General features: G+C 37.6%; 1 protein-coding gene across 5 annotated transcripts in view; it reads right to left on the bottom strand.

The window, feature by feature from the left end:
• The window catches only part of TP63 (tumor protein p63), a 250,617-nt gene that overhangs the window by 16,820 nt on the left and 206,253 nt on the right, over nucleotides 1-27,544 (bottom strand). For 3 of the 5 annotated variants that reach the window (XM_056121602.1, XM_056121604.1, XM_056121605.1), the window contains exons 5-10: nucleotides 11,817-12,003; nucleotides 9,626-9,741; nucleotides 7,802-7,911; nucleotides 6,986-7,122; nucleotides 4,270-4,352; nucleotides 1,622-1,758 (exon numbers count right to left, since the gene is read on the bottom strand). In XM_056121602.1, coding sequence (XP_055977577.1) covers nucleotides 1,622-1,758; nucleotides 4,270-4,352; nucleotides 6,986-7,122; nucleotides 7,802-7,911; nucleotides 9,626-9,741; nucleotides 11,817-12,003 — 770 coding nt within the window. The remainder of the gene's footprint in view (nucleotides 1-1,621; nucleotides 1,759-4,269; nucleotides 4,353-6,985; nucleotides 7,123-7,801; nucleotides 7,912-9,625; nucleotides 9,742-11,816; nucleotides 12,004-27,544) is intronic. The other 2 variants (XM_056121603.1, XM_056121606.1) reach the window with 1 other exon arrangement.

Here is a 27,544-nt window from a genome sequence, read left to right as displayed (position 1 = left end):
AATTGAACCCAGGTTACCTCGTTGCAAGGCAAACGCCCTATCTGATGTGCTATTCACTCCAGCCCCTATTCTTGTTGATTAAAAATAATTAACTAGCTTTCAGCATTATACCTTCCATACCTACCTCATATTAGTAAAGTAGCTAATAATATTTTACACTGTCCTCCCATTGTTCATCAATTTGCTCGAGTGGGTCCAGTAACATCTCCATTTTGAGACTTGTTGTTACTGTGTTTGGCATATCAAATACATTAAGGGTAGCTTGCCAGGTTTTACCGTGCGGGCGAGATAGTCTCGGTAGCTTGCTGGGCTCTCTGAGACGGGTGGAAGAATCGAACCTGGCTTGGCCGGGCTGGCTGCATGCAAGGCAAACACCCTACCACTGTGCTATTGCTCCAGCCCTTAGCTAATAATATATCAAAAAGAAATGTTTATTACTTATTTACATTACTTTTTTTCTTGTAAATTAAAATCTTCACTTTAGGCAAGTCAGTTTCCATATCCTTCCTTCCTTCCATTAAGAGTAAAGTTAAGTCTTTCAATACTCAAATGGACCCAAACTATATGTTTATTCACATACTCTGGTCAATACTTCTGGCAGAAACACAATAACCTGGTTATTCTTAACTATAAAAGGATAAGTATAGTACTCATAGAAGGATAAGTATGAACACTCTGATTCATCAAACTCTAGTCCTTTTCCTAAGATATATTCTATTCTGATTAGTCATAAAATAAAGTGATCAAAAACAGAAGAGCCAAAGTAAAATTTAACATAGAAAGGAGTTGTAAATACATTATAATATTATTGCAAAATCTGGCAAAATTTGTAATTAAATATTCTGCTGGGTGACAACCTAACTTAAGGATGCTAGAGTCTGGCAATCTGATATACTTTGCCCGTATCAGGCATTTTACCAGCGAGCATGCACTAGTTCTCAGAACCCTTAACATAGCACTCAAAGAAATGACTTGAGATAGTAAAACTTATGTTCTCTCCCTAATCTCCAAAGGTTTTCCAAAAACAAATAAGATATTTTTCCCGACCCAGAAAATGTTTAAGAAAAATTATTGGGGTAAGTGAAGATTGTTTATAAAAGGCACATTATTAATAGAATAGTTTGTAAACTCAAATGCTACCAATATAGAATTTAGAAATATATGGACCATATAGACATATATTGATTAAAGAATACTTGAGAAGGAACACAATTCATCTGAGTTTTTGTAGCTCACCTGAAATGATCTGAATTTAATTTCAGATATACAAACTTACTTTATTGTTTTTTTTTTTTTTTGGCCACAGCAGTTGTGCTCAGGACTTATTTTCCCCCTGGCCATGCTCTTGCAGGGCTCATGGGACCATTTGCAAGGAAAGCATCTTACCCACTGTACTATCTCTCTGACCACATAGGTAGAACTTCCTTACCGGGGAGATAGTAATAAGAAATACGGATTGTAGTTCAAACTGCAAAAGACCCCACACCGGCTTATCTGAGCCCATGATGTTCTCCTGTCTCACAAACTCCTCTCCCACTTCACCCACCCATCACCTACTGCGGACAAATAAAAGCCATCACGCTTACTCACAGGTCCTGAAATGACACATAGACACACTCACTGTTTCTGAAGTAAGTGCTGGTGCTGTTGCTGCTGCTGCTGTCGATACGTCTCGATTGTGTGCTGAGGCAGGTACTGCATGAGTTCTAGGGACTCTTTAATTTTCAACAGCATTTCATAAGTCTCACGGCCCCTCACCTTAGCAAGAGAGCAGAGGGGAAATATGGAAATGAGAAATTGTAGAAATCTGAGAAGTACAACCAATCCTCATTACCTTTGGGTTCCATATTGGCAATCTGTTAGTTTTTTTTGTTTGTTTTTAACACCAGAAACGATGCTTGCATTGTTTGGGGTTCATTTGTAGATGAGTGTAGTGATAAGAAATGTGTGTTGTTCATGCAGTTTTCCAGCTCACTTAGAACAAGGTGACAAAGACCAGACTGTCTTTGTAATTATGCTCTCAGGTTGTATTCAAGTGTCCTTTGCATGGTCTATTTATGCCACATTTTTAAATATTTTTGGTGGGCGATTTTATGTGGCTTTTTGTTTGTTTGTTTTTGTGCTGAATTAACTCTCTGTTAATGGTTCCTGGAGCTGGAGTAATAGTACAGTAGATAGGGCAGTTGCGTTGCATGCTGCCAACTGGAATTCAATCCCATATGGTCCCCTGAGACAGGGGTGGCCAGAAACAACCAAATAAAAAATAAATAAATAAATAAATAAATGAAAGTTCCATAGTTGGTGCCGTTTAGTGTGAAATGGGAAATGCTGGATAAAAAAAATGGGTGTAACAAGCTTCATTCAAAATGAGTCACAGTATTATTAGTCCTGAGTCAAACTTTCATGAATTAACACTATCTATTCAACTATGGTGTCTTTAAACATGTCCAAAACAAGGTTCAATATCAATAGGTGAAAGAATATTATGGGGACAGGAATTTAGAATGTATTTTCCATAGAAGTAATGATTCAGTGCTTATTAGAAGTGTGTTCAAAGCATCTCCATAAAACTTCACCAAAAATGTCAGAATAAGCTTTCTGTGAAATGACAGTTTTGAGCTGAGATATAATATGCTTCTGTAAAACTAAAACTTGAGTCAGGACCAGAGGGAGGCAAGGGACCAGGTAGGGAGCAAGTGTCCATATTCCTGAGAAAGAGAAAATTGCGAACTGAAAAATGTCAAATATTTTTTTTTATTTTTAGTTGGTTGAACTCTGACCAATGCCAGCCCTAAGATACTTTGAGAAGATCTTACTGACCCTACTCTTTCAAACAAGTCTCTATCCTGTGTGCTTTAACCACTTTGTGCCTATTTCTACTGATCCTCTGATTCAATAGAACAATTTCTTCACCAAAAGATATATTACTTAAAGGGAAAATCTGTGTTTCTAAACACTGAGGGTATAATATAGTTGCTACCTGGAAATACCAACTAAATTAATGGTAAATTTATTCATTTTACCTATGTTCCAGTTTGATTATTTGCTAACGATGAAAAAAAATTACAGTGTGCCCATTTCATGAGTAGCACTGTAGCACTGTCCTCCCATTGTTCATCTCTTTGCTCGAGTGGACACCAGTAACGTCTTCATTATGATACTTACTGTTACTGTTTTTGGCATATTGAATACACCATGGGGAGTTTGCCAGGCTCTGTCATGCGAGTGGGATATTCTTGATAGCTTGCCAATTTCTTTCAGAGGGATGGAGGAATTGAACCCAGGTTGGCCACGTGCAAAGAAAATGCCCTACCTGCTGCGCTATTGCTTAGTATAAAATGCTATTTAAAAATACATAAATAGAACACAGTGGGTCCTTTATTAGAAGTTAAAAACATTTGGTGTCTGAAATACTAAGTGTAACTGAAAAATGTTTCCTTTCAAGTTTACAAATCAGTTTTCATATGTACCCTGAAAAACAAGACACCGAGAATCTTAGTTGATTCACAGTCTGATTGCTCCACTAGCAAGCAGTCCATCACCACTCTGATGACCAGAACTCAAAGAAGGCAGGGAAGCTGGTAGGACACACCCAAACCTGTTGAATTCTTTCAGTTCTAGTGTTAGGTGGCAGCTCCCAGTCAAATCTCCTGGACCTACTTGTATCTTTCATGTCAGTTTGTGTGGAATTACACTGGCTAACAAAACTTTGTTGATATTCATAGTGTCAAAAATATAAGATAATAAGAATTCACTAAACAGCAACTGTAGTCTTAAGCAGGTAATCTTGGTGAGCTCAGGAAGGTTCACCAAGAAACAGCCTTATACAAAACTTGATCTGGATCCTCTATCTACTTACAATAGAAAATTCCACCCTTCTTGGCTTTATCTCATGTCCAAAAAGAAATCCAAGTCAATTCTCTGTAATCTCATTAACAACGTTATGAGAACATCATGATGAAATTTTATTATCAATTTGGTGTGGTAAGATATGAAGTATAAATTAATGTATAAATTAATTTAGGTGAATAAAATGTTGTTAGGAGGAGAGCTCCAACTAGAGAAGTAGGAAGCAGACTCCTCATCTCAAAATTGTGGAGAGAACAAAAATATTCCTGAATTTTCAAAAACAAGTGTACTGCTTCTTAACTTAGTAGCCAGTTAGTAGCCATTCCTATTGTCCCAGAAAATCAAGTGATAACCAGAGGATAAACATTCATTTAAAGAAACTGAAAATGAAGTAATCTTGAGTATTGAAAAGAAACTCACAGGTAAGTATAACAGTTCATCATCTGGGGACCTTCTTTTCTTGATGGATGTCATTTGGATGCCATGTGTGTTCTGACGAAAAGCTGGTGGAAGAGAACATAAGTTTTATTGTGGGATCATAAGTGAAGCAAATATAAATGATAATTAGTATCTCTGGCAGAGCTGTGATAGAAGTTTCTAGTTCTAAGAATCCATATTTTTTTCTTTCAAGCTTTCTTAAACTTTGACTTTTGAGAAGGGTATAATTTAACATTGATTTGTAATAATTCTTTCATAGTTCTATCCAGTATAGCCTCTGAAGGTGATTATTGTGATTTTTTTAACTTTATATTGAATCATTGTGAGATAGATCACTTACAAAGCTGTTCATGATTAGGTTTCAGTCATACAGTGTTCCAACCTCCATCCCTCCACCAGTGTACATTTCGAGCACCAGTGTCCCCAGTTCCCACCCATCATCCCTCAAACCCCCACTCATCCTCCCCCACCCCCTACCCCTCAGCCTGCTTCTTTGGCAGGTGTTTTTCTTCTCTCTGTCTCCCTCTGTCTGTCTCTGTCTCTCTACCCCCTCTCTTCCTTCTGGGCATTGTGGTCTGCAATAGAGATACTACAAGGTTATCAGGAATAAGCATCAATTTGAATTGGTGATGAGTTATTTTATAACACCGTAGCACTGTCCGATGTTCATCTATTTACTTGAGCGGGCACCAGTAACGTCTTACAACAAATTGTGAGACTTGTTGTTATTGTGTTTGGCATATCGAATACACCACAGGTAGCTTGCCAAGCTTTGCCGTGTGGGCAAGATACTCTTGGTAGCTTGCTGGGCTCTCCGAGAGGGGCGAAGGAATCGAACCCAGGTTGGACACATGCAAGGCAGACGCCCTACTTGCTGTGCTATATTGCTCCAGCCCATTAACTGTAAGAAAAAAATGAGGAGGGATTGGGGCAGAACAAGTAATGAAATCTGGAAGCTGGGATATCGCCTCTGACTTAAGCAATGCTGCAAGATTTCCTCTGTCTCACTGGTAGGTATCTATAGACAGATGTTAAGGAAAGGAAGATAAATTGGTTTTGTGCTTTATTTCTTAGATCATTTATCTTCCAAGGAGGCAAATGCCTATTGAAGAGGTTGTCTTGGCAGCGTGTACAGCTTTCTGCATTCACTCTACCCATGTCAGTATATATATTACACAGCTGCTGATAAAGTTGTGTTTTCCAGAAGCTAAGTTCTCTTTTTTCACAAAATTAGTGAATTGAGCTTAGCTTATAAATTCCCCACAACTGGCATAATAAAATATATGCCTAGGATTCAGGATTCTTTTTATTAAAGTTCAGATTATCTCCTCTTATTGAAAGTTAGTCATCTGTAGATAACTCAAGAATACTATATAGACAATGCCATTAGTCAGATTCAAGAATAAAATTTGGGCAGGAAAAAATAATTTGGTATAGTAAAATACACAATTTGATGACTGATTAAAGGAAATAAAACTAACAGAAAAGCAAATTTTACTGAACACTGAGAAGCTGATGTTAACCAGTTGTCAGACCATTTTGCTGTTTGATGAAAAAATTCAATTACTTATATGGATGTCAGTAATAAAATAATATTTTTCACAAAATCAGAGTGTGATATATTAAATACATTTATGTATCAGGCTTAGACAAGTCATCATCAAGGATCAAATCTCATAAATCAGAATGTGAATCAGTATTTTCTTTTTTAAAAAAAAAATTTTGTGCCATACCTAATCTACCAGGGATTACTCCTGGTTCTGTGCTTAAGGGCTACTCCTAATGGGGGTCAGAGACCATAGATTGTGTTACTAACTAAACTTGGGTTGGTTGCGCACAAGGCAAATTTCTTACCCATGGTACTATTTTCTGATTTTTTTAGTCAGTATTTTCTACATTTTACCACTTATGGGGTGAGAATTCATAGGGTCATATGCAGTCAAGTTCTGTTGCAAGTACAGCAAAGAACCAGAGACCACTCCCATCCTCTTCAACATGCAGAGATCTGTTTTCATCTATTTTTATTGCTGGTTCCTTGAACTAATTTGTTTCAAATACATTTACTGCATGAAAAATTAGTTTGAAAACAGCTGACCAAATCACTGGGCTTATTATAGAGGAAGGAACTGAGGGTCTGAGAGGATCATCCATATTTAGCCAAGTTTCAATAAATCCCTTATCTTCCCATTCCGCCTTTATGCAGCATGTTCTTAAACCTTACCTTCCTTCATAGACCCACAAGGCACGTTGGTGCTATTTTTTCAGTCCCTAAGCTAAACAATAGAAAGATAAACTGACACTAACAGACAAAGAGATTGGTTCAGAAACTTTGGCTAGTATTAGTCACCCACTTACAAAAACAGATTTGGGGGCCAAACACACAGGGTAATTGATTCAGCAAGTCTGAGAAACAACTTGCATCACTACCCAGTTGCCAGAAAATGCTTACGCTACCAGTCTGGGAGTCACGTTTTGGGGATTGTTGGATGAATAAACTCTCACAACAATGATTGGCTTCGGTAAAGTTGTAATGTACACCTGGATGTCCACTGCATTTTAACATTCATCAATGTGATGGCCCTTCTCTCTAGCTCTTGCATCTCAAGTCACACTTGTTTCCAGGGCCTTTTGATCTTATACAGCTTCTCAAATCTCATTCTTCTCTGCCCTATCCAACGCGGCCACTACAGCTACTTACGGCGCTTCGTACCATCACCGTTCTTTGTGCTGTCCGAGACTTGCTGCTTTCTGATGCTGTCTTCGTCCGCCTTCCTGTCTCTTCCTGGGCAAGCACAGATCCTGGCCTCAAAGCAGCGTCGGCCCAGGACTTGCCCACTAGGAATCAGAGGAAAGAGGAAAGAATGGTTAAATAGAAAATTATTTTTTTAAGTCCCTGAGTGCTGCTCATTACCGTTTCTGCTGCGAGCTATCATCAATATACCATTCCAACCACCAACTCAGTCGTAGCTGGCTCTCAGGATGGACCTGGGGGCACTTGGCAGAACAAAAATGCTCTTACATGCCATAAGCAATCAATGAATAAGATTCAATTGACTCTACAACGAACCTCCAAGCCCTAAGTTGAACAGCTATATTTAGGTACATATTTAGAAGGAAACTTGAGTTAAGCCAGTGGATGTCTCCGGATAAAATTCCCATAGGTATCTCAGACCTAAACTGTTAGATGCTTTATGAGGGATAAAGGGGTGCATATGAAAACAAACACTATCTCATCAGAAATCATCAGTCAAATATCAAGAATTCTACTATGAAGTGACTTGCACAGTTTCCCCAGTTCTTTTTTCCTACTCCCTCTACTCTTCATCATTTACCCTTCCTCCACTTTCTGAGATCTTTTATGTAAATGTTTGCAGTAAGGATTTAAAGCACAAAGGACAAAATCAACTGTAGTTCTCTGATATACTTGTAAAATTAATAATAAAGCCAGACACAATTTCACCTTGCCCTCTGCACAGGGATTCTACGGAATGACAGTTTTGCATATGCCACTTACTCTCTGGTTTCCAGAGTAACAATGATTAAAATTGGACGGCGGTTCATCCCTCCAACACAACTGCTGTTGCACATGAAATTGTACAAGACTGTCGTGAATTCAGTGCCAACCTGCACACGGGGGGAAAAATTATGTTAACAATGGTGTGAACTCAAGTTCATCTTTATTTCTTCTATTGAAATAAGTCTACTTCTGTGGAAATTTATTTCTTCTAGGAACACAGGTCCTGCAACTCAACAGTAGATTCCTCATTTTCTTGGCTGCTGGGAGCATCAAAGCTAACATTTGCAACACTGGATACAATGAATTTTGAAAAGGACTTAATAAAAATTACTTGACCTGCAATTCAAACAGGGTGACCACATACTGTATATCACTAAAACAGATTGTTTAAAAAATGATCAAATATAATAGAAATGCTAGAGGAATATTTTCCCCAGTAGATGGAATGCTATGACATAGATTCGAATGACCAGTTTTATAAAGAAGACTCTGCAGCTTAAGTAAAATGTCCCAAATTAAATCTTCTAGTTCAAAAGGAGACAATTTGACAAGAGGAAAGTCACAAGTTAAAATCCACACAATCAGTTGCACCTCACGAGCGGTTTTCCAGCATGGTCATGGCTCCAGAGGCACAAGGACTTAAACCAGAGCTCGGCAATTTGCGGCAGAAAAGTGAATGAACTATGCATTAAACTATGGTGTCATGCCTCCCCGGGAGGGAAAGAGTGTCTCTCCTTTCCACCTTCCACTCCCCCCCATCCCCCTCCCCCCCCGGTAGCAAGGTGGCTGCCACCTCAGAGCTTATTGGAAAGCCAGGTATGAGCCGGCGGTGATGGGGCAACTGAAGCCTCATGGGAAGGGGGGCAGTACCAGCTCGTCCTTCATGCCCTACCGAGGTCATGAGTTGCCCCTCACGAGCGGTTGTCTGGCAGGGCCATGGCTCCAGAGACACAGAAACCAATCTCGTAATTATCTGGCTCTTGGCAGAAATCCCTTCAGACTTAATTAGTAAAATATCAGAAATCTAAAATCATATGGTTCTCATAACCAGCTATAGTAAATAAATTATTTCACAATGCCTTTTCAGCAGTTCTGATTGTTGGGTGGAAATTCTAAACAATAATGGTGCATCTTTTGTCAAAATAATGAATGTAATCAAAGTAGAGAGAGAGTTAAGTAGAAATCGTCGGCCTCACAGGCATTGGGAAGGGTGGGAGGGGGGTATATTGGGGCTCTTAGAGGTGGAGAATAAGTACTGGTGAAGGGAAAGGTGTTTGATCATTGTGTGACTGAGACTTAAACCTGAAAGCTTTGTAAATTTTCCCATTGTGATTCAATAAATAAATATAAAAAATAAATCCACACAATCATCAAAAGATAGTTCTCCAATGTTTCTCACTATTCTTATTCTTTGAAATCTGTCATTTGTTTATTCAAACCTGCTAAAAGATTCCTCTTAGGTTCTCTCATTCTCAGGCCAGCGTAAGAAACATACAACTAGTATTGGCACATATCCACTACCAGTCCAACTATCAGTTAAATTCCCTGGGTCAGATAATACCATGTATTAAGAATTGCAAGGTAAATTATCGTCTGTCTTTAAAGTGGAATCAAGGCATAGAACCATGTTACCAGGTTAATTTAATGCATATTAAGAACACATTGAAAGGTAGAGAAAAACGTTGTGGAAATAAATAAAAATACACATATAAAAACCACATATTTGATGACAAGGGCTAAAAAGATATGAATACTTGTAGCGCACCTTGTCAACACTAAAACTAATGCTCTTCCAAGTTAACCCAATTCTTATCATTTTACCTGTGGTGGCTCATAAGGTACCAAAACACTCTGTCTTCCTGTAATGGGATCTTCTATGTATTGGGCATGGCTGTTTCCTTCTACTCGAATCAAATGGCTAGGAGGAGCAATCTGTCCTATAAAACAGAGAGAAATAATAATCATTTTCCATCAATATAAAAAACATAAAACTACCATTACATAATAATGGTTAAATAAGTTTTATAAAGGAAACTTGCAAGCTACAAGAAAAATTCATCATTGAGTGGGGACAGGAAATGAGTAGATCCTGTTGCCTGATATTTGATTTGTGGAGATGTGCTTAAGACTTATGGCAACAGAAAGGGCTAGACCTAAACCATAATTAAGGGAATATTGTGTTTGTGGTGCTTGAATATTGTGACTCAAGCTCTTGCAGCACTTATAACTTTATCGCTGACCTGATCCATAGATGGAAATTTGAGTGTTTCCCTGCAAAATGGAAGGAAAGGAGCAATTTAATGTTTTAATTCAGTTTGGCAACATCGCTACTCCAAAAATCTCCTATTCTGAGGCCAGTGTGATAATACAGCAGATAGGGTACTTGCTTTGCACACACCCTTCCCGGTTCAAATTTCAGCCCTCCATATGGTTCCCCAGTCTGTCAGGAGTGATCCCTGACTTTTAGTCAGGAGTAAACCCTAGGTTTGGCCATGAAATGTGCTCTCTCTCTCTCTCTCTCTCTCTCTCTCTCTCTCTCTCTCTCTCTCTCTCTCTTTCTGTCTCTTGTACACACACACACACACTCACAGTACATGAAAATCGAAAGTTAAATTAACCATGATACTCTGAAACATGATCTATTACAGTCCAAACTAAAAATAAGTAACCTCAAACAATGAATAAACAATTTAAAAAGTAAACCGCTATGATGCCTTATGAATCAGAGGCAGTAATAAAGACTTATAATGAAGTCTTACCATGTGTAATAAGGTTTTTGGTCTTTGTAAGAAAAATGCAAGGGTGGGAGTGATAGTACAGTGGGTAAGGTGTCAACCTTACAGGCAGCAGACCTGGGTTTGATCTTCGGCATTCCAAATGGTACTTCCCAAGCATCACCAGGAATTATTCCTGAGTGCAGAGCCAGGAGTAACCCCTGTGCATTGCTAGATGTGGCCTCAACACAAAATAAATAAATAAAAAGAAAGATGCAAAGGTATGGATAATGATGCCATGTAGAAAACTATAAACTAATGCCGGGAAAATAATTGTATTGTGTATAGTTTGACTCATTTCTCTTAAAATTTCTATTTACGTTCTTTCTTCCACTATTGATTTTCTTTATTATCACTTATGTTGTATGTACTTTATATATACCAATCTATATTAGTGTATGTTTGTATATATATATATATGTGTGTGTGTGTGTGTGTGTGTATAGTTTCCTATAGTGTGTGTGCATATTCCAAACTTTCTTACACTCGAGAATTCTCAAGCTTTTTTTCATTTCTTTTTTTATGTTTCTCTATTATTTACTTATCCTTCTTTCATTGAAACTTATAGAATTAAAAATCACATAATATCATATATAAAGGAATACTTGAAAGTAGTGATTTCTTTTGTAAATCTATTATTTATCTGAGTCTCAGTATATGGTATGATCAATGGTGATTATAGAGCTCAAAGAAAGCCCCAAGACACTTGTTCCCTCTTCACTGTATAATCTCCCCTCTTACATCCTTTTGTTTTCTCCTCTTATCCTTGTTTTTTCTCATTTATTTTCTTTATTTTCCATTTAAAAATATTTTAAAAATATTTATTTTTATTTCCTTTCCTCATACTATTTCAGCTCTCAAATCTTCTATTCTTGAGAATAACTTGGAAAAATCACTAAATTAAAATAGTCAAGATTGAACATTTCAGAGGCCACATTGTTTTACTTGGACATTATTATTGGAAAAACTAATAAGATGCCTAATACTTGGGAGTTAAGTCCAGTCTAGGCCATCTAGTTATTATCAATATGAAGTGGTTAAGTCACCATGAGAGGTACGCATTTATTGTTGTATAAAATTTTTTAAAAATTATTTTTATATATTATTCCAGGTGCTATCAATTTAAAGAAGTAGACGGAAGCAAAATGGATTTGACTGCTGGGTCCTAAACAAAAATTCCCACAAGATGTTTGTTTTTCAGCAGCTGAATTAAAGTCAAGGCTTCTGACTCTCCTTACCCTCGTTAAATTCACGGCTCAGTTCATGGTTGGGGCATCGCTTTACCACCTCTGTGACATGTTCCGCTTTCTTGTAGACAGGCATGGCACGAATGACAGCACCCTGAGGAGGTGGGGTCATCACCTTGATCTGGATGGGGCATGTCTTCGCAATTTGACAGTAGAGCTTCTTCAGTTCAGTGGAATACTGCTTAGAGATAGGCCAAGGGTGGAGAGAAAAAAAAGAACCAACAGGAGATACTGTTACATTCCAAATCAGAGCAAGAAAAATATGTCTACTTTTTATGGCATTGCTACCTACACATTTTTCACTGGCTACTTATATGTATGATACCCAACACTTTTATTAGAGATAATTTTATCTATTAGTCAAACTGATAATTGTTCTACTTTAAGATCCCATGTTTACAAAATATCTCATATTTATTAAAACATACTGACAACATTATCCTGTTATTTTCTTCATAGGACAAACTCAGGTTTAGGGAAATATAAGTGACAAATACCAAGAATAGTGTTATAGAAATTCAGTGGAAAAATAAAGTTCTCATGTATTTAATGACATGAAGAAGATGATAATTGTGCTCTAACAATGTTCTGGAGAGATTCACAGGAATTAGAATCTACAGAATTCTAAAGGCACAACAGAGAATAATTATATTTAAACCGTGATCAGCCAGTGAGAAATTGAAAAGCACTCCCAAAACCAGTGTACTTATCTTTGAATGTCATAGTATAAGTGAAAATGAGTTCTAGAAGAAGTCATTTGCAGGTAAAAAGTTCTCAGTGTTCATTTGGTAGGTCAACTGTATATTTGGCATATAGTATAGAGACAAACTGAGGATTAGAACTAAACAGGAAGAAACTTCTCATTCTATGTTTTAGTCTCTTTGTGCATTTTGACCACTCTATCAACGCACTATTCAACCATTAATCCTCAAATCACTGTCCTCTGGGTCAATATCCCATCATTGTTTTATTAATTATTTTGATACTAGTTTTACCTTTTACGGACTCAAATAGTGGACCTAATGGTCACGAGCAGGGAACTTAATAACACTTATGTAAACAAAAGTTAAATGCATGCACAATTTGGAATAATAAATTGGCAGTGTCATCCTTTCAGGAAAAAGACAACAGGAATCAGAAGCCAGAGTTGAAGAGATTCATTATTGTTATGTTCCAACCAAACTCTGACTAAATACCCTTCCATAAAATTCATGGAAAAGCAACTACTTTATTGTTTCCTTTAAAAATATATTATCTATTTGAACAATATTTCTTCCTCTCCCAAGTATTTCACTATATAAAATATTCAGTTACAATTTTCCTAATACCAGAAACAAATTGCATAATCAGTTCTCCATACCCACAGGTCAAGAATTAAAAACTCAAAAGAGAGTTTTACATAGCTTGAAGAAATAGGAACTATGCCAAAACCAAGCAGAAAAATACATGTATATTTTAGGAACACTTAGTGAAATTGTAGGTAGATTTTTTTACTCTAGTGCTTTAAATGAATGATTTTGTAAATGAAAGATACATCTTATTGCAGGTTAAGAACTCACTTTTTCTGAGAAATTAAAAAAAATAAGCATATCTGTTTGTGTTTTAGTTAGGAGATTATATATCTCCTAACCATGAGTTTCATAAGAATCATCTTAAGAAAGATGATTGAAAAATATGGCTGCCAGCTAGCACCTGAAGGCAAATTAAGGCATCCTTCCAAGTATGTAAAGATTGCAAAAAAAGTGCGGGGGTAAGCATTTGGAGTAGGACAGTTATGAGAAACATTCCATTTCAATAATTGATATACTATAAATCAAGTGACAGACTAAATATAAATGTACTAAGAATGCAGGAGAATAAACTGATGATAGCCCTCACTCTCAGAGATGGAAGTGGGGAATCTAATTTCTGAACTTAGCCTCATCATTTTCTGAGCTTTGTTTAAAGAAATTTAATCCTCGCACAACCCTGTGATGACATTATTACAGGGATAGGATCTCTTATCTGAAACCCCGACGGCCAGATGTTTCAGAATCCAGGATTGTTCACATTTTAGAAAGGGAGTAAAGTTCATATAGACTATTTTAAAAACAAACAGCAGGATTCAGGGAAGTACCCTGTTAACAAACCTTCACATCCTTTCAAAATTCAAGAAAATTTCACACCAACTGGAAAATCACCACTAAGCTTCAAAGTTCAGCTTCAGTTCCACCATTAAATAAATTTGTAACAAAATGTGTGAAATTAAATCCAAACAAAGTCAACCTTTGAGAAGTGAAATTAAGAATTACAGATAATAGGCCAGTGTTCCCATCCTCATTTTCAGATAAGAAAATTAGGATAGAGAGTTGACTTGCCTAAAGTGAAACAGGTATAATGACAAATCGTATAATGAAGTTTGTCCTAGTCTCATCATTTCTAGACCCTCTCAATTTATTCTTTACACATAATACATACATACACACATACACATTTTCTCTGATCTAGACCTCATATTTCCTTTATATAATTTTCTGTGCTTTTTCAAAATCGTTAACTTTGGAGAATTATCCACATCCTCAATATTATATTTATTGAATCCTAAGAAACTATGACCTAACCCAATGTTAAAAAATTTTCCTATGGTTTCTTGATGATTTACAGGCTTATACCTTAAATTAAGTACCATATGTATTTGCAATTATTTTACTTTTCCTCGCCTTCTTTTTTTCAGTGTACATACCACTTGTTGAAAATATTTTAGCACAGTGGGTAGGGTGTTTGTCTTGCATGCAGCCGACCCAGGTTTGATTCCTCCATCCCTCTCTGAGAGCTTGGCAAACTACTGAGAATATCCTGTCCACACACCAGAGCCTGGCAAGGTGCTCATGGTGTATTTGATATGCCAAAAACAGTAACAACAAATCTCACAATGGAGAAGTTACCAGTGCCCTCTTGAGCAAATTGATGAACAACGGGAGGACAGTGGTATAGTGCTATAGTGTTACTGAATGACTGGTAAGATTTTTTTATGAGAATATATTAAATATAGAAATCCTCTCATGCAGATTTGCTACTCTAGCAACACTCTACCTTCAAATCCAAACACATGGTATATACCAACATTTAATATGATACTCAGATCTTGTAGATTATTTTAAAATTTTCTGAACAGGAGATCATGTCACGCAAGAATAAAGAATGAGGACTTCTTCCTTTACAATAAGGTCTTCAATTTGACATTTAATCTTGCTTATAGGAAAGAAATGAATTAAGGTTAGATTTTCCATTGTTCTCATTTCTTAGATTCATGTCTCAGATTGCTGCTTTAGACTTCGATATTTTTCCAGGCATTTAATTCAATAAAGTTCTTTCTAAGTACAGCTTTAGTTAAAGTTACAACCTCTTTGTCTATTTCTTAATGTGAAGGAATATATAAAAAAATCCACTTGAGAATCTTTTATTGAAACAATGAATCTAATCAAAGCAGATACAGTGTTAACTAGAATTCATCTGCCCCACAGGGACTGGGAGGGGTGGGGGGTGGGGTTTTATTGGGGTACTTCATGGTAAAAAATAAGTTTTGGTAAAGGGAAATGTGCTTGATATTTGCATGACTGAGACCTAAACCTGAAAGCTTTGTAACCTTTCCCATGGTGATTCAATAAATAAAAAAAAAAAATACAAAAAAAAAAGAGTTAAAATTACTGACGATGGTAAAAGTTAAATTCTTGGAATGAGTGCTTTTGTCATGGGGTCCACTACTAATGAAGAGAGGTAAACAAAGAGAGATTCAGGAGAATATAGGATCCAGATTACATAAAGGTGACAATTTTAGACTTTTTAAATAGGAAATAGAAAGCCAGTGGAAGGTTTGCAGGTAATATGGCTTATTTTGCTATTATCAATCCAGTTATGAAGTATCTATTAGTGAAGAATGTTATATGTCAAAGATGCAGAAACAATAGTTAAGTAGCCTATTTGCAAATATTGTAATAATTAGACTACACATTCTTAAACTTTTTGCAACTTTTGACCTTTTTTTCTTTGACCTGAAAAGTGTGTCATGAGTGAACACTATCCGAAACACCTCAAATAAATTATGTGCTCGATTCTGAATTAACTTTTAGTTGCTGCACATTCAGAAACACTTTACTGTTGCCAAATTGTTCACAATCCTTACATTCAGTTATGCGTTCCCATAAGGGGTCACAGCTCACAGTTTAAGAGACTTGAGCTTAGACCAGTAGCAGTGGTGTGAGAAAAAGGTTTGCTTCTGAGTATACTCTAATTACATTTAAGAATGGATTGACTAGGGATGAGAGATAAAGGGAAAAATAATAAATGCATTCTACTATGGCAATGAAAAGAGTTCAGAGGTAGCATATCTTAAAAATTTTAAAGAGGCAGATGTTAACCAACTGGATGGTATGCCTGACAAAACGAGAAAGGGAGAGTGAGGGTCAGACGACGACAGAATTATAAGTGTAAGCAAAGAGATATACAATTTAAATATATATATGTACATTCATTATATACTGTACAACACTGTACAACACTGTCCTCCCGCTGTTCATCGAGTTTGCTCAAGCAGGCCCAGTAACATCTCTATTTTGAGACTTGTTGTTAACTGTGTTTGGCATATTGAATATGTCACAGGTAGCTGCCAGGCTTTGCCACGCGGGTGAGATACTCTCAGTAGCTTGCTGGGCTCTCTGAGAGGGGTGGAGGAATTGAACCCGGCTCAGCCGAGCTGACTATGCGCAAGGCAAATGCCTTTTTTATGTGCATGTGTATGTTTGTGTGTGTACATGTGCACTTGTGTGTGAGTACAAGGAAAGAATAGGAAACAATTAGGCAGGTAGTTATCAGATTCTGTGAATCCTCAGAATAGTCTAGAAACATCTTGACACTACTAGTAAGCAAAGAGTCATTGAATACTATTAAGAAGTGATTAAGGGCCTAAACAGGCTTACATATTAAGTAAAACAAATCTAAACACAGAAAATCAGAAACAAAGCAGAAAGAAGTTACGCATTTCAGAAACGGTTCAGCAAGAAATGAGGATGATCTAAAGCCAAAATCAATGAAAAAAAAAAAACCAAAAACTTACAAAGGGAGGAGATTTTTGGACTCAATTACATTCAACCTTGAGTTTTCATCAGAAAAAAAGATATGAAAGCACAAAAACACACCAAAAGTGTCATTCAATAGAACAAATTCTACTTGCAAAATGTAAGTCCAGTTATTTGCTTACCTCTGTTTTGCTAAACTCAAAGGAGAAGGAGTTATTTTTTTAAAAAAACAAAGCTCTCAAAATTCAATAGTCAGTTGACATAGAAGAGTCCCTAGACTCTTTAAGAAATAGAGAAGAGAAAATATAATTGGTGTTGAGTCTGGAAAAAGGAAAAAAAAACTAACAAGAGGTAAAATGTCAACTGATTTTTGTTGTGAAAGCAGAAAGGACTCGATTGTCAGAGCCAAGGGCACTGGAAAAGACTTTTTAGCCAACACCAACAACAGTGAGCAATATTTACTGGACTAGAGGTCAACTGAGCTGACTTAAATTGTCTACTATCTTTATTACCAGCTTCATTTTTATTTATTTTTATTTTTTATTTTATTTTTGCTTCATGGGTCACACCTGGCAATGTACAGGGGTTACTCCTGGCTCTGTACTCAGGAATTACTCCTGGCAGTACTCAGGGGGACCATATGGGATGCTGGGAATCAAACTTTGTTCGGCCGCATGAAAGGCAACTGCCCTACCCGCAGTGCTATCGCTCTAGCCCCCTATTTTTATTTTTTAATAAGCATGGGTCTTCTCAAAATTCTGTCACTGTCACTGTCCTCCCGTTGTTCATCAATTTGCTTGAGCGGGCCCAGTAACGCCTCCATTGTGAGACTTGTTGTTACTGTGTTTGGCACATAGAATACATCAAGGGTAGCTTCTCAGGCTTTGCCGTGCAGGTGAGATACTCTCAGTAGCTTTGCTGGGCTCTCGGAGAGAGGCAGAGGAATTGAAAGCGGAGGAATTGAACTTGGGTCGGCTGGGTCTGCGGTGTACAAGGCAAGTGCCCTACCCACTGTGCTATTGCTCCAGTCCTCTCAAAGTTCTGTACCATTGTAGCATTGTCCTCCCGTTGTTCATCCATTTGCTCAAGGGGGCCCAGTAACATCTCCATTGTGAGACTTGTTGTTACTGTGTTTGGCATATTGAATACATCACGTGTAGCTTGCCAGACTTTGCCTTGGGGGCGAGATACTCTCAGTAGCTTGACAGGCTGTTTTACCAGGAATATACCTGGAAGTACTGAGAAGTCATGTGGTATCAGAGTTTGAATCCCTGGTCTCTCATGGGCAAATAAGTGCTCCAGATGTTGAATTACATACATCACTACCCAGGTTTGATTCCTCCACCCCCCTCAGAGAGCCCGACAAGCTACCAAGAGTATCCTGCACAGCAGAGCCTGGCAAGCTCCCCGTGACATATTTGATATGCCAAAAACAATAACAAGAAGTCTCACAATGAAGACGTTACTGGTGCCCGCTCAAGCAAATGGATGAAGAACAGGAGGACAGTGCTACAGTGCTGGAGATACTATCGCTAGCTTGATTTCGAAAGTTACATGAGGCAAACCTTAGAGATCATTTGGTTATGGCACTCTAAACAAAGAAGAGGAATCTTGAGACCCAGAAAGGAAAGTGGATACTAAAAGTAGGTAAGTATGACCATGTTGAAACATACTAAAGTTTCTCCTGGGTGCCATGCAGTTTCATTGCTCTAAGCACAGAAACAAAAGGAAACTTGTGCAGTTTTAATCTCAGTGTACCAATTTAAAATACACTTAAATTGTGCTTAGAAACACAGTATCAAATTTGGAAATTATCAAAAACATATCTCCAACCAACTTCTGATAGGATTACAAGGATAGTCTATACTGCATTTTTTCTCCATGGCATATCCATTTTAGTTTAGGAATTACATTTGTCTAGGAATTACGACTCTTATCCCTAAACTATAACTATATTTTCTTGAATATAGGCACATGGTGTGCCTACAGTCTAAGAACCCTGAATTACTAGGTTCCATAGTCAGTGGGGAGTTTTATTGTTCTTTTTATATATTTTAGGAAGATTGCAAACGATATAGTGACTCTTCAAATGATGCAAGTCTTAGTGTGAGACTAGAAAATGAAAGTTGATGGTGGAGAAGGGCTGGAGCGATAGCACAGCGGGTAGGGTGTTTGCCTTGCATGCGGCCGACACGGCTGACCTGAGTTCGATTCCTCTGCCCCTCTCTGAGAGCCCTGCAAGCTACCGGGAACATCTCACCCTCATGGCAAAGCCTGGCAAGCTACCTGTGACATATTCGATATGCTAAACACAGTAACAATTGTCACAATGGAGACATTACTGGGCCCGCTCAAGCAAATCAATGAACAACGGGAGGACAGTGACAGTGACAGTGACGGTGGAGAAAAAAAAGGAACCTCTTTTTTTTCTTTCTAAAAATGAAATAATGTATCTTCAAAAGGAGTCACAGATTTCAGACATTGGAACTTCAAGCAACTCACATAATCTCTCTGAACCTGAATCTAATCCTACATAGGGAAACCATGATGGAGCTTCATTACTTGGTCTTCAATGTTCTTTGTATTTCGAATATGCCATGTTGTGTTGGGAAAATGTGGCAGAAATCAGAAACCAGATTAATTTTGACCTGGTGTTCTTTGAAAAAAAATATGAAAAGCACAGTATGGATAAGGTTTTGGATTTTTTTCTTATCATAAATGTATAAAAAGAGTAAGAATCAATATTTTTATTTATTCTATGTCTGCATATTCTATCATGTGTTTATTCCTGGAGACTACTAACCTATGAGCAGGAATGAAGATCCAAATGGGCCTCGACCAAAGTTCTTACATAGCCATGAACGTCCACATATATAAAGTATTTCTTCAATGACATGGGGCAGAGGTGCCTCAAAGCTAAGAAATGAGCTAGACTCTGCTTTGCTATACAATATCCCTGACAAAATGGTAAAGCAGCTTTGCCTAAGTTTTGTTTTGTGTTGGGAGGGAGGGGAGGAGGTTTGGCATATTGAGGAATGAGCTGCTCAAAGACAAATATCATGTTCAAATAAAATAACTCCGGGGGATTTTGGAAAACAAGAGTAAATTCAGCTCCTTTACTAATAATATGTTGCAAAGAGAAAGGGGGCAAAAGCATTCCAGTAACTAGGACCCCACCATCGCCACCTGCCTCAGTAGACATACTATATTACAAGCTCTTGGCTGCCAGACTGGTAATTCAGTATTACAATGCATAGAGATGCCAGCTAATATCAGCACACACCTGCATAATTTTTCAACAGCTTCCTTTCCAAATAGTGCAACAAAGACCCTCCCCGCCTCTATCAAGAAGAAAAAAGAAATTTTCTTTTTCAGCCTCTCCCAGAAGAAAAAGACATAATGTACAAATCCCAAACACAAGACTACCATGACCAACAAAGGTCTAAGAATATTGATAAAATTGATTATTTAAAAGAAATAAATAATTTATATGTACCACCTCTCTACTAGGTCATCACCAAGGGAATTGGCTGCAGAACATAACATCATACCAAACTTGCTGCTACAATGACTACTGCCAGGAAAAAAAAACAACTTTGGTAGGCCATCCTGGTACAATAAATGTGTTTTTTTCCTAATGTACTGCAATATTTATTATGATCTATTGGCCATTACCACACAGAATTAACTCTACTGTGTAAAACTAGATATATCTATGACTCATAAACTCTTAGGGGAAATAATCACACTGAGGATAATTGGATTTATAAGAATAAAAATATATACAGAAAATATAAGTTTAAAAATAAAAAAATTAATTTCACTAAATTCTAGAGTTTTACATGTGCTTGGGTTGACTTGAAGAAAGAATGGGATTCAATAATAGTGTTAAAAAGAATCATTTCACTAACAGGAAATGTTAAGTACACAAATTTATCTTTTTTTAGTTTTAGAGTTCAGACTGCAGGAGTTTAAAGGTGAGGTCTGTACAGTCTCAAATAATCTAAAATACATGACAAGAACAGAAAAAGAAAAGCTAAAGATTACATCAATTTTATTCATTTTAATGTACCCATCACCAAGTATAAAGTGTCTTAATATAGACAAAGCATGGTGTTTGAACAATATGTACCTGAAACTCAATCATAAGTATCTTTTTAAATTTGTCATTCAAAGGAAAATATAGATAGAAAGTTTATATCAGATATTCAGTCATATTTTTTTATTTTTCTAAACAATATTATTGAATTATGACAAATATTCAAAAGCTCTTTTACAAGGAACAGATGTAGTAAGGTCTATATTTGACATTGGGAAGAAAGAGAATTAAACATGTTAGATATGATATCAGAGAAGACAAAATAAAGTTCTAATGACTGTCTTGGTCAGAGGAAAGAATAACAGAGAGGATATAGGCAAAATCTGAAAATCATATGCAAGAGTCAAAGCATAATTTTTTCAGGAAACTGGACAATTCAATATATGTACATATATGTATTCACTAAAATACAGAAGTCTATGCTATAAAAAAAGATACAATGCAGTTTGGTTGAAATATTACAAATAACCCAATAACATTTAAGAGTGTAGGGTAATTATATACTTTAGTTTGTCCTCTAAAAATCAACTGACTTAAGAGGCATTAAAAATGTCACATCTGACAACAAGTTCATTTTCCTATTCTTAATAGTATTGGACTGGAGTGATAGCACAACAGGTAGGGCGTTCTTCAATGCAGTTGACATGGGTTCTATTCATCCGTACCTCTCTTGGAGAGCCCGGCAATTTACCAAGAATATCCCTCCCGCATGGCAGAACCTGGCAAACTCCCTGTGGTGTATTCAATATGCCAAAAACAGTAACAACAAGTCTCACAATGGAGAGGTTACTGGTGCCCGCTTGAGCAAATTGATGAACAATGGGAGGACAGTGCTACAGTGCTAATAGTATTGATTTTAAAGTTATTAGTTAAATATATGCACTCAAACAAGAGACTCCTCTAAATATACGGTCATCTAAAATGCATGACAAGAACAGAAAAGGAAAAGCTAAAGCTTACATCAATTTTATTCATTTTAATGTACCAAACACCAAGGATAAAGTGTTATAATATATACGAAGCTCTACAGTATAGCTGTCCAAGATATAAAGTATACCAAAACTGGAAAGGGGATATATATATATATATATATATATATATATATATATATATATATATATATTTGTTTGTAAGGGTAAATCAAAATTAAAATTTCATTTAAGATCCCACTGTTTCCTTAGACCACAACAAATTATTCCCATCCCACACTGCTGGCATACAGTGGGCCAATAAACATTCTCCGAAGAGTCAGAGAGAGGAAATTGAGAGTTACTGGCTCCAGCCTTCAACCCGCACACCACTTTCTTGCATCACCTTAGGCACAACATTTCTCTACTTGGGCTCCAATTTTTTTTTTTTTTACAACTAAGGTGTTCCACTTAAAACCATATTCCTTTTCAAATGACACTGATTTCAAAGGGAGGGGAAATCTGAAATTGGTCTCATTACTACCAGAACTCTGGACACCATATCCTATTGGATCTCATAATCACCAGGCAGGAGGAGATCCCAAAATTGGCCCCCCAGTCATCTGGCAAAGTATACACTTCTCCTCCCTGTCTCTCTTCCTGCCATAATCGTCTAGCTGCCAGACATGTACGAATTGTGCTCTTGAGAGTTTGAAAAAAAAAAAAAAAACCTTCCTCCAAGCACTTTTCCTGATGGCCCCAGCCAAAGGGCCGCCTGTTGCCACCTGTCAGTTGTGGGGATTAATTACCTGAACCGAGGCTGGGAGCGGCACATTCTTCCTGGGGCCGCTCCCACAGATGTTGACATCAAGCAGGTGGGCTGTCTGCTACCTGCTTACTGTGAAGACCAGCCGCTGGGAGCCCAGGAGGCCCAGCAGAGAGGGGCACTCGGGGCTGGAGTGGGGGGAAAAACACTTAAGGCTGCCACGAAGCACAAACCTGAAGCGGGGAGGAATGTGCCTTGGGAGGCTAAGGTAGTTCTGTGGTCAGGCCTGGGTACCAGTCCAGGAGACAGAGACAGCCTCCCTGCTGGAGGACAGCATGTTGGCACATACCATTGGAAGGGCTGGGGGTGGAGCCTGCCAGACTAATTCCAGTTGCCCAAAGGCATGAATTTGGAAAGCCAGTTTGAAAAGATTTGACAGACCCAATTGGTGATTTTGCAACTTTATCTCTCTAGGAGACCAAAAGGACCTTTCATTTGGCTTCTGTTGCAAGGGCCTACCCCCCTGCCAACTTCATTTACAAAGTTTCCCCACCCCCACACACACCCTTTAGCTTCTTTACTGTTACCCTCAAAAATAACAGACTTCAGAAGACATTTGTCAGCATGACTGGTATACAGCAGGTGCTCAATAAATGTTACCTTATTGCTCCTGGAGTCACAGCATGAGAAGAGAGCTGAAATAAGATGTCTCTTTTTTATTTTTCTATGTGGGGGGTACTAGGCTCTAAGCTTTTAAAATATAGCACTGGAGTGAATGTGAGGACTGAGCACTGAAATTTGGGGAGCTAAAATTCTTGGTGCTGAACAAGCACTGGCAGACCACCCTCCTAAATACTTGCCAGATGTTTAGTCCACACTCCAAGTCCCTTAATAAAATAGAACTTGGCATTTCCAAACAGCACAGGAAGATGCATTACTGAGGGAGTGAAAGGCTTTCCCGGCAGAAAGTCAGGGGCAAAGAGATCTCTTACTTGACACACCACCGGACAAATCTAGTTTAGCTCTTCAAGGTATAAATGAGAAAAAAAGATTCCTGGGAAAGGTCAGACATTACTTCGCATAAGAGAGAATAAGGTCTGAGGTGCCTACCTATCAAACCTGAGATACCTTCACTGTGAAACATTTCTGTATCTTTTCTGTTGGTTGAGGGGGGTGGAGAGAGTGAGCAGCCGCATGGATTCCTTCTCCCTCTCTACAGTAGCTCACCGGCTGACAGTCCACCCCTCCCCACCCCCACCCTACCTCCAGGGCACTGATCTGGGCTTCTGCAGTCATTTGTCCTGAAGGGAAACCGTTTTCCTTCCTTCCCTGCTCAGAGTGACTCACTTTTCTCAACAGACTTCAAAGCCCTGCGCTCCTGCCCTGTCATTTCTCTTCCCTTCAGACCCAAATCGGATGCCCCCTTTTCCTTCCGTAGCCCCAATCTTGGCATAGCAAGAAGAAAACCTTAGATTAGGAACGCATCAGTCCTGCCCAGAGCTCAAGGCACTTCCCACCAGAAATTTGTTTGATCCTCAGGTCCCGGATATTGCTTCTCCTTGTGACTCTGGAACTAACTGGGAGTTCCTCCCTGTAGCTCAACTTCCATCTCTGCTAGATTTCACCATTATTGTCTCGACTTTCATGCACACTCACTCTCTTGTCCCTGCTGAAGGTCGCATCTTTGCAATGCAAGCAAACACATTTCACAGATAATTCTTGGCTGGAGACACTCATAGACTTACACCCATATAATAAACCAGACTTCCATTTGTAATGGAGAACCAAATATTCATTCTCTTTCAGAAAATCCATAATTGTTCTGAAGTTTTAGCAGTATGAGAACTCAGAAGGTGAACCCTTTAAGCCTATCACGATGTCTTGTTTGGAACTGCAGGCTGTCTTTTTACTGACAGGTAAGAAAAATCAGGCTTCTGCAATGGAAAGCACGCTTGGACAGTATGGAAGGTAACAGGTCTTACCAATTTCCACCACTGACACCCTCATTATCTGTATGGCATTATCACTCCAGAAGGGCTATGTATACTGACATCTTTTGTGTGTATTTTTTGACGTCTCTCTGTACATTTATGGAACCTTTTCTGGGTTCATCATTGTAGTAAAGGCTAGGATCTGAAGGGGTGGAGACCAAGCCCCTACCTTCAGAAACTTAATAAATTGAAATATCATTGCACACAAATATTATGAACACACAACAAAACATAAAAATAAGACATAATGGGTGACCTGGGTATTTTGTAACTAGCATCATCACATTCTCATTCTCATTCTGATCCCACAGTCCACTTGGATGAGAATCACTGGTGGGCCCCCCAGATCTGTTGAGCACTGCTCAAGATGCCTCCACCACAAAACCATAAAAGAAAGGAAAACATGAGTACAGTGCAGTAAAATTATATTTGAGCAGAAAAAATGCTTCCTGGCTTCAAAGTCTCAGGATATTTTCAACTGCATTGAATATTTTTGATCATTTCTCATCTTACAAGGATTTAGACTTATAAAATGTGCAACAAATATTCTCCAAACCCATATTATATATGCTTAGTAGTCCTCCATTTCTCTTTCTCTCTCCCTTCTTTTCTCCTCTCCCCTCATAATCCCCACACCCTCCATAGCCCCACACAGAATTCTGCGTTGTTTCTTTCACTTTTTCTAAAAAAAAAACAGCAAAACTCGGAGGCACCTGAGGTCACTCACTCTAAGGCTTAGCATAGAGATGTGGGCCTGATCAATTTAGAGTTTGGTCCTATTCACAGCCCTTGGACTCCATGATGCTTAGGATTCATCAATGTTATCCCAAGTGATGCTCAGAGAAACGTGAGTGTCTGGTACCAACTCAGGACCTCACAAATGCCAGGCACATGCTGTACTACTTGAGCTATTTCTCTGCCCTCTTAAGAACATTGGTTTTGGTTATTTAGGACTTGTTTTCATTTTTTAGAAGGAAAATGACATAAGTCGATTTAATACTAAGACAATGGTAGAACTTGAAGTTCCAGATTTCACTTAGTTGACTGAACTATGATAAGGTATTCTTGAGGAATATTTGATGAGAAATAAAAATTTAGAATCTGTACCTTTCAGGAAATAGGGTCTACATTTTGTGCACATATATATCCTCTGTCTTAAAGGTAACCCTTAGACAAGATAATTTTGCCTAAGTTCTCTTTACGACATAATTTGCACAGTAACTTGTAAAGACATTATTTCTTTCATTGGACAGGACTGTGAACTGAGACTCAGAAACATTAAAAAAAGTAAATTTCTCTAATTTTCATCAGCTAAATGACAATATTAGGTTAAATTTTCATCCCCCCTTTACCCACCTCCATCTCCTGAAGACAGGGCCTTTGCTCCGAACTTGCATGGGGATTATTTCAGATGCCAGGGAAGGGAATAGTTAAATCATTGCAAACCAATGTGCTACTTCAAACCAATGAAGTAGACTGCCCAAGCCTTCCTTGGGTTTCTCAGCTCTAAGGAGGAAAGCTGTCAGAGAGACACAGTAGTGGAGGAATGCAATGTTGATGGTATGGCCATGACCCAAGGCAAACTTACAGCATTCCTCTTATTATGCAGTTATCCCAACTGTATTTTTATCTCAATTGTATTTATATTGTGCCACCTTAGTGCTCGACCAGCAACCAGAAGAAAACGTATATATGTTACATGTATGTATACATATATACATGTATGCATATATTTTAGTGACAAAAACTATTTTTACAATAATATTCTAACTTCTAGAGAGTCAAATTGTAGTTAATATTATTTTATAGGAATATAAAGTTCTTAGGTGAATTTAAATACTGAATAGAGATAGAAATAAAAAAGTCAGAAAACAAATTTTACCATAATAAAATCAATGTAACTGAATTCTTGATTTAATTTCTGATGTTCCTAAGAATACATCAAGTTTCTATTATTGCAGGGTGGGGGATGCAGTTCAGGACCTAGTTTATGCTTTTATTATATATTCAAACTATAATCCTACATTACTGTCCTTCTGACAGGAACCCAGTCAGATTAGCAAAGAGTTTTAAATCCTTTCATGAAAGAGTACCAACAATAATTATTAAGAATCATTGTTACTCTGATATTTTATATCCTTCATTCCTTTACCTTGGAGAAATGGATGCCCAGGTGTAAATATAATAGGATTTAGAAAGGAGGGAAATGAGTAGCAAATGGATTTTAAAACATAAACAGAGGCCATGCTTGCTGATCTTCGACTTACTTCATTTTTATTACCCTTAAGACACCAGATGCTTTTAGGATTATTATAATGAACTTGCAGACTATTTAAAGAAATTCAGGGCTCCTCGAATACATTTATTTGTAAGGTCCCAAGCTAATGATGACAAAATACATTTCTTTCAAGGATAAACCACCTCATAGGCAAATTGCTATGTTGCATTATTCCAGATAAGTACAGGAAGTCAACATACTGAAATACTGAGATCCTAGAGGTATTGTTACAATACTGCCAAAAAGGAATGGTGTAACTTAATAAATTAGATCAAATTTGTTCTTTAATGCTCTAATCCAAACCCTAAACTTCTGTTCTCCTCCCACTTTTAAAATAAATCTGTAAGCACTAACATAATTTTGAGATGTCTATTCTCATGGTTGATAATTATCTACTCTGTGTACCATTAATATGTATGTGTCTCTGCTTGCTGGGATAAGGGGCAGGAGAAGGTAAGCGGAGAGAGATTTAAACAAACACTTTACTTATAACACCTCTTAAATATTTTTCATAATTTTACTTCCTATTTCTTTACCATTCATTTATTTAAGGTGAAATCATGCTTCAGCTTGCTTTGACTGCATTCTTTACAAACTTAATATTCTAATTAGCCACATGGGGG

Source organism: Sorex fumeus, unplaced genomic scaffold (genome assembly GCF_029834395.1).
Source record: "Sorex fumeus unplaced genomic scaffold, SorFum_2.1 ptg000044l, whole genome shotgun sequence".
Classification (NCBI taxonomy): Eukaryota; Metazoa; Chordata; class Mammalia; order Eulipotyphla; family Soricidae; genus Sorex; species Sorex fumeus.
Note: the sequence above shows the minus strand (reverse complement) of the source record. Positions and strands in the feature narration are given on the sequence as shown.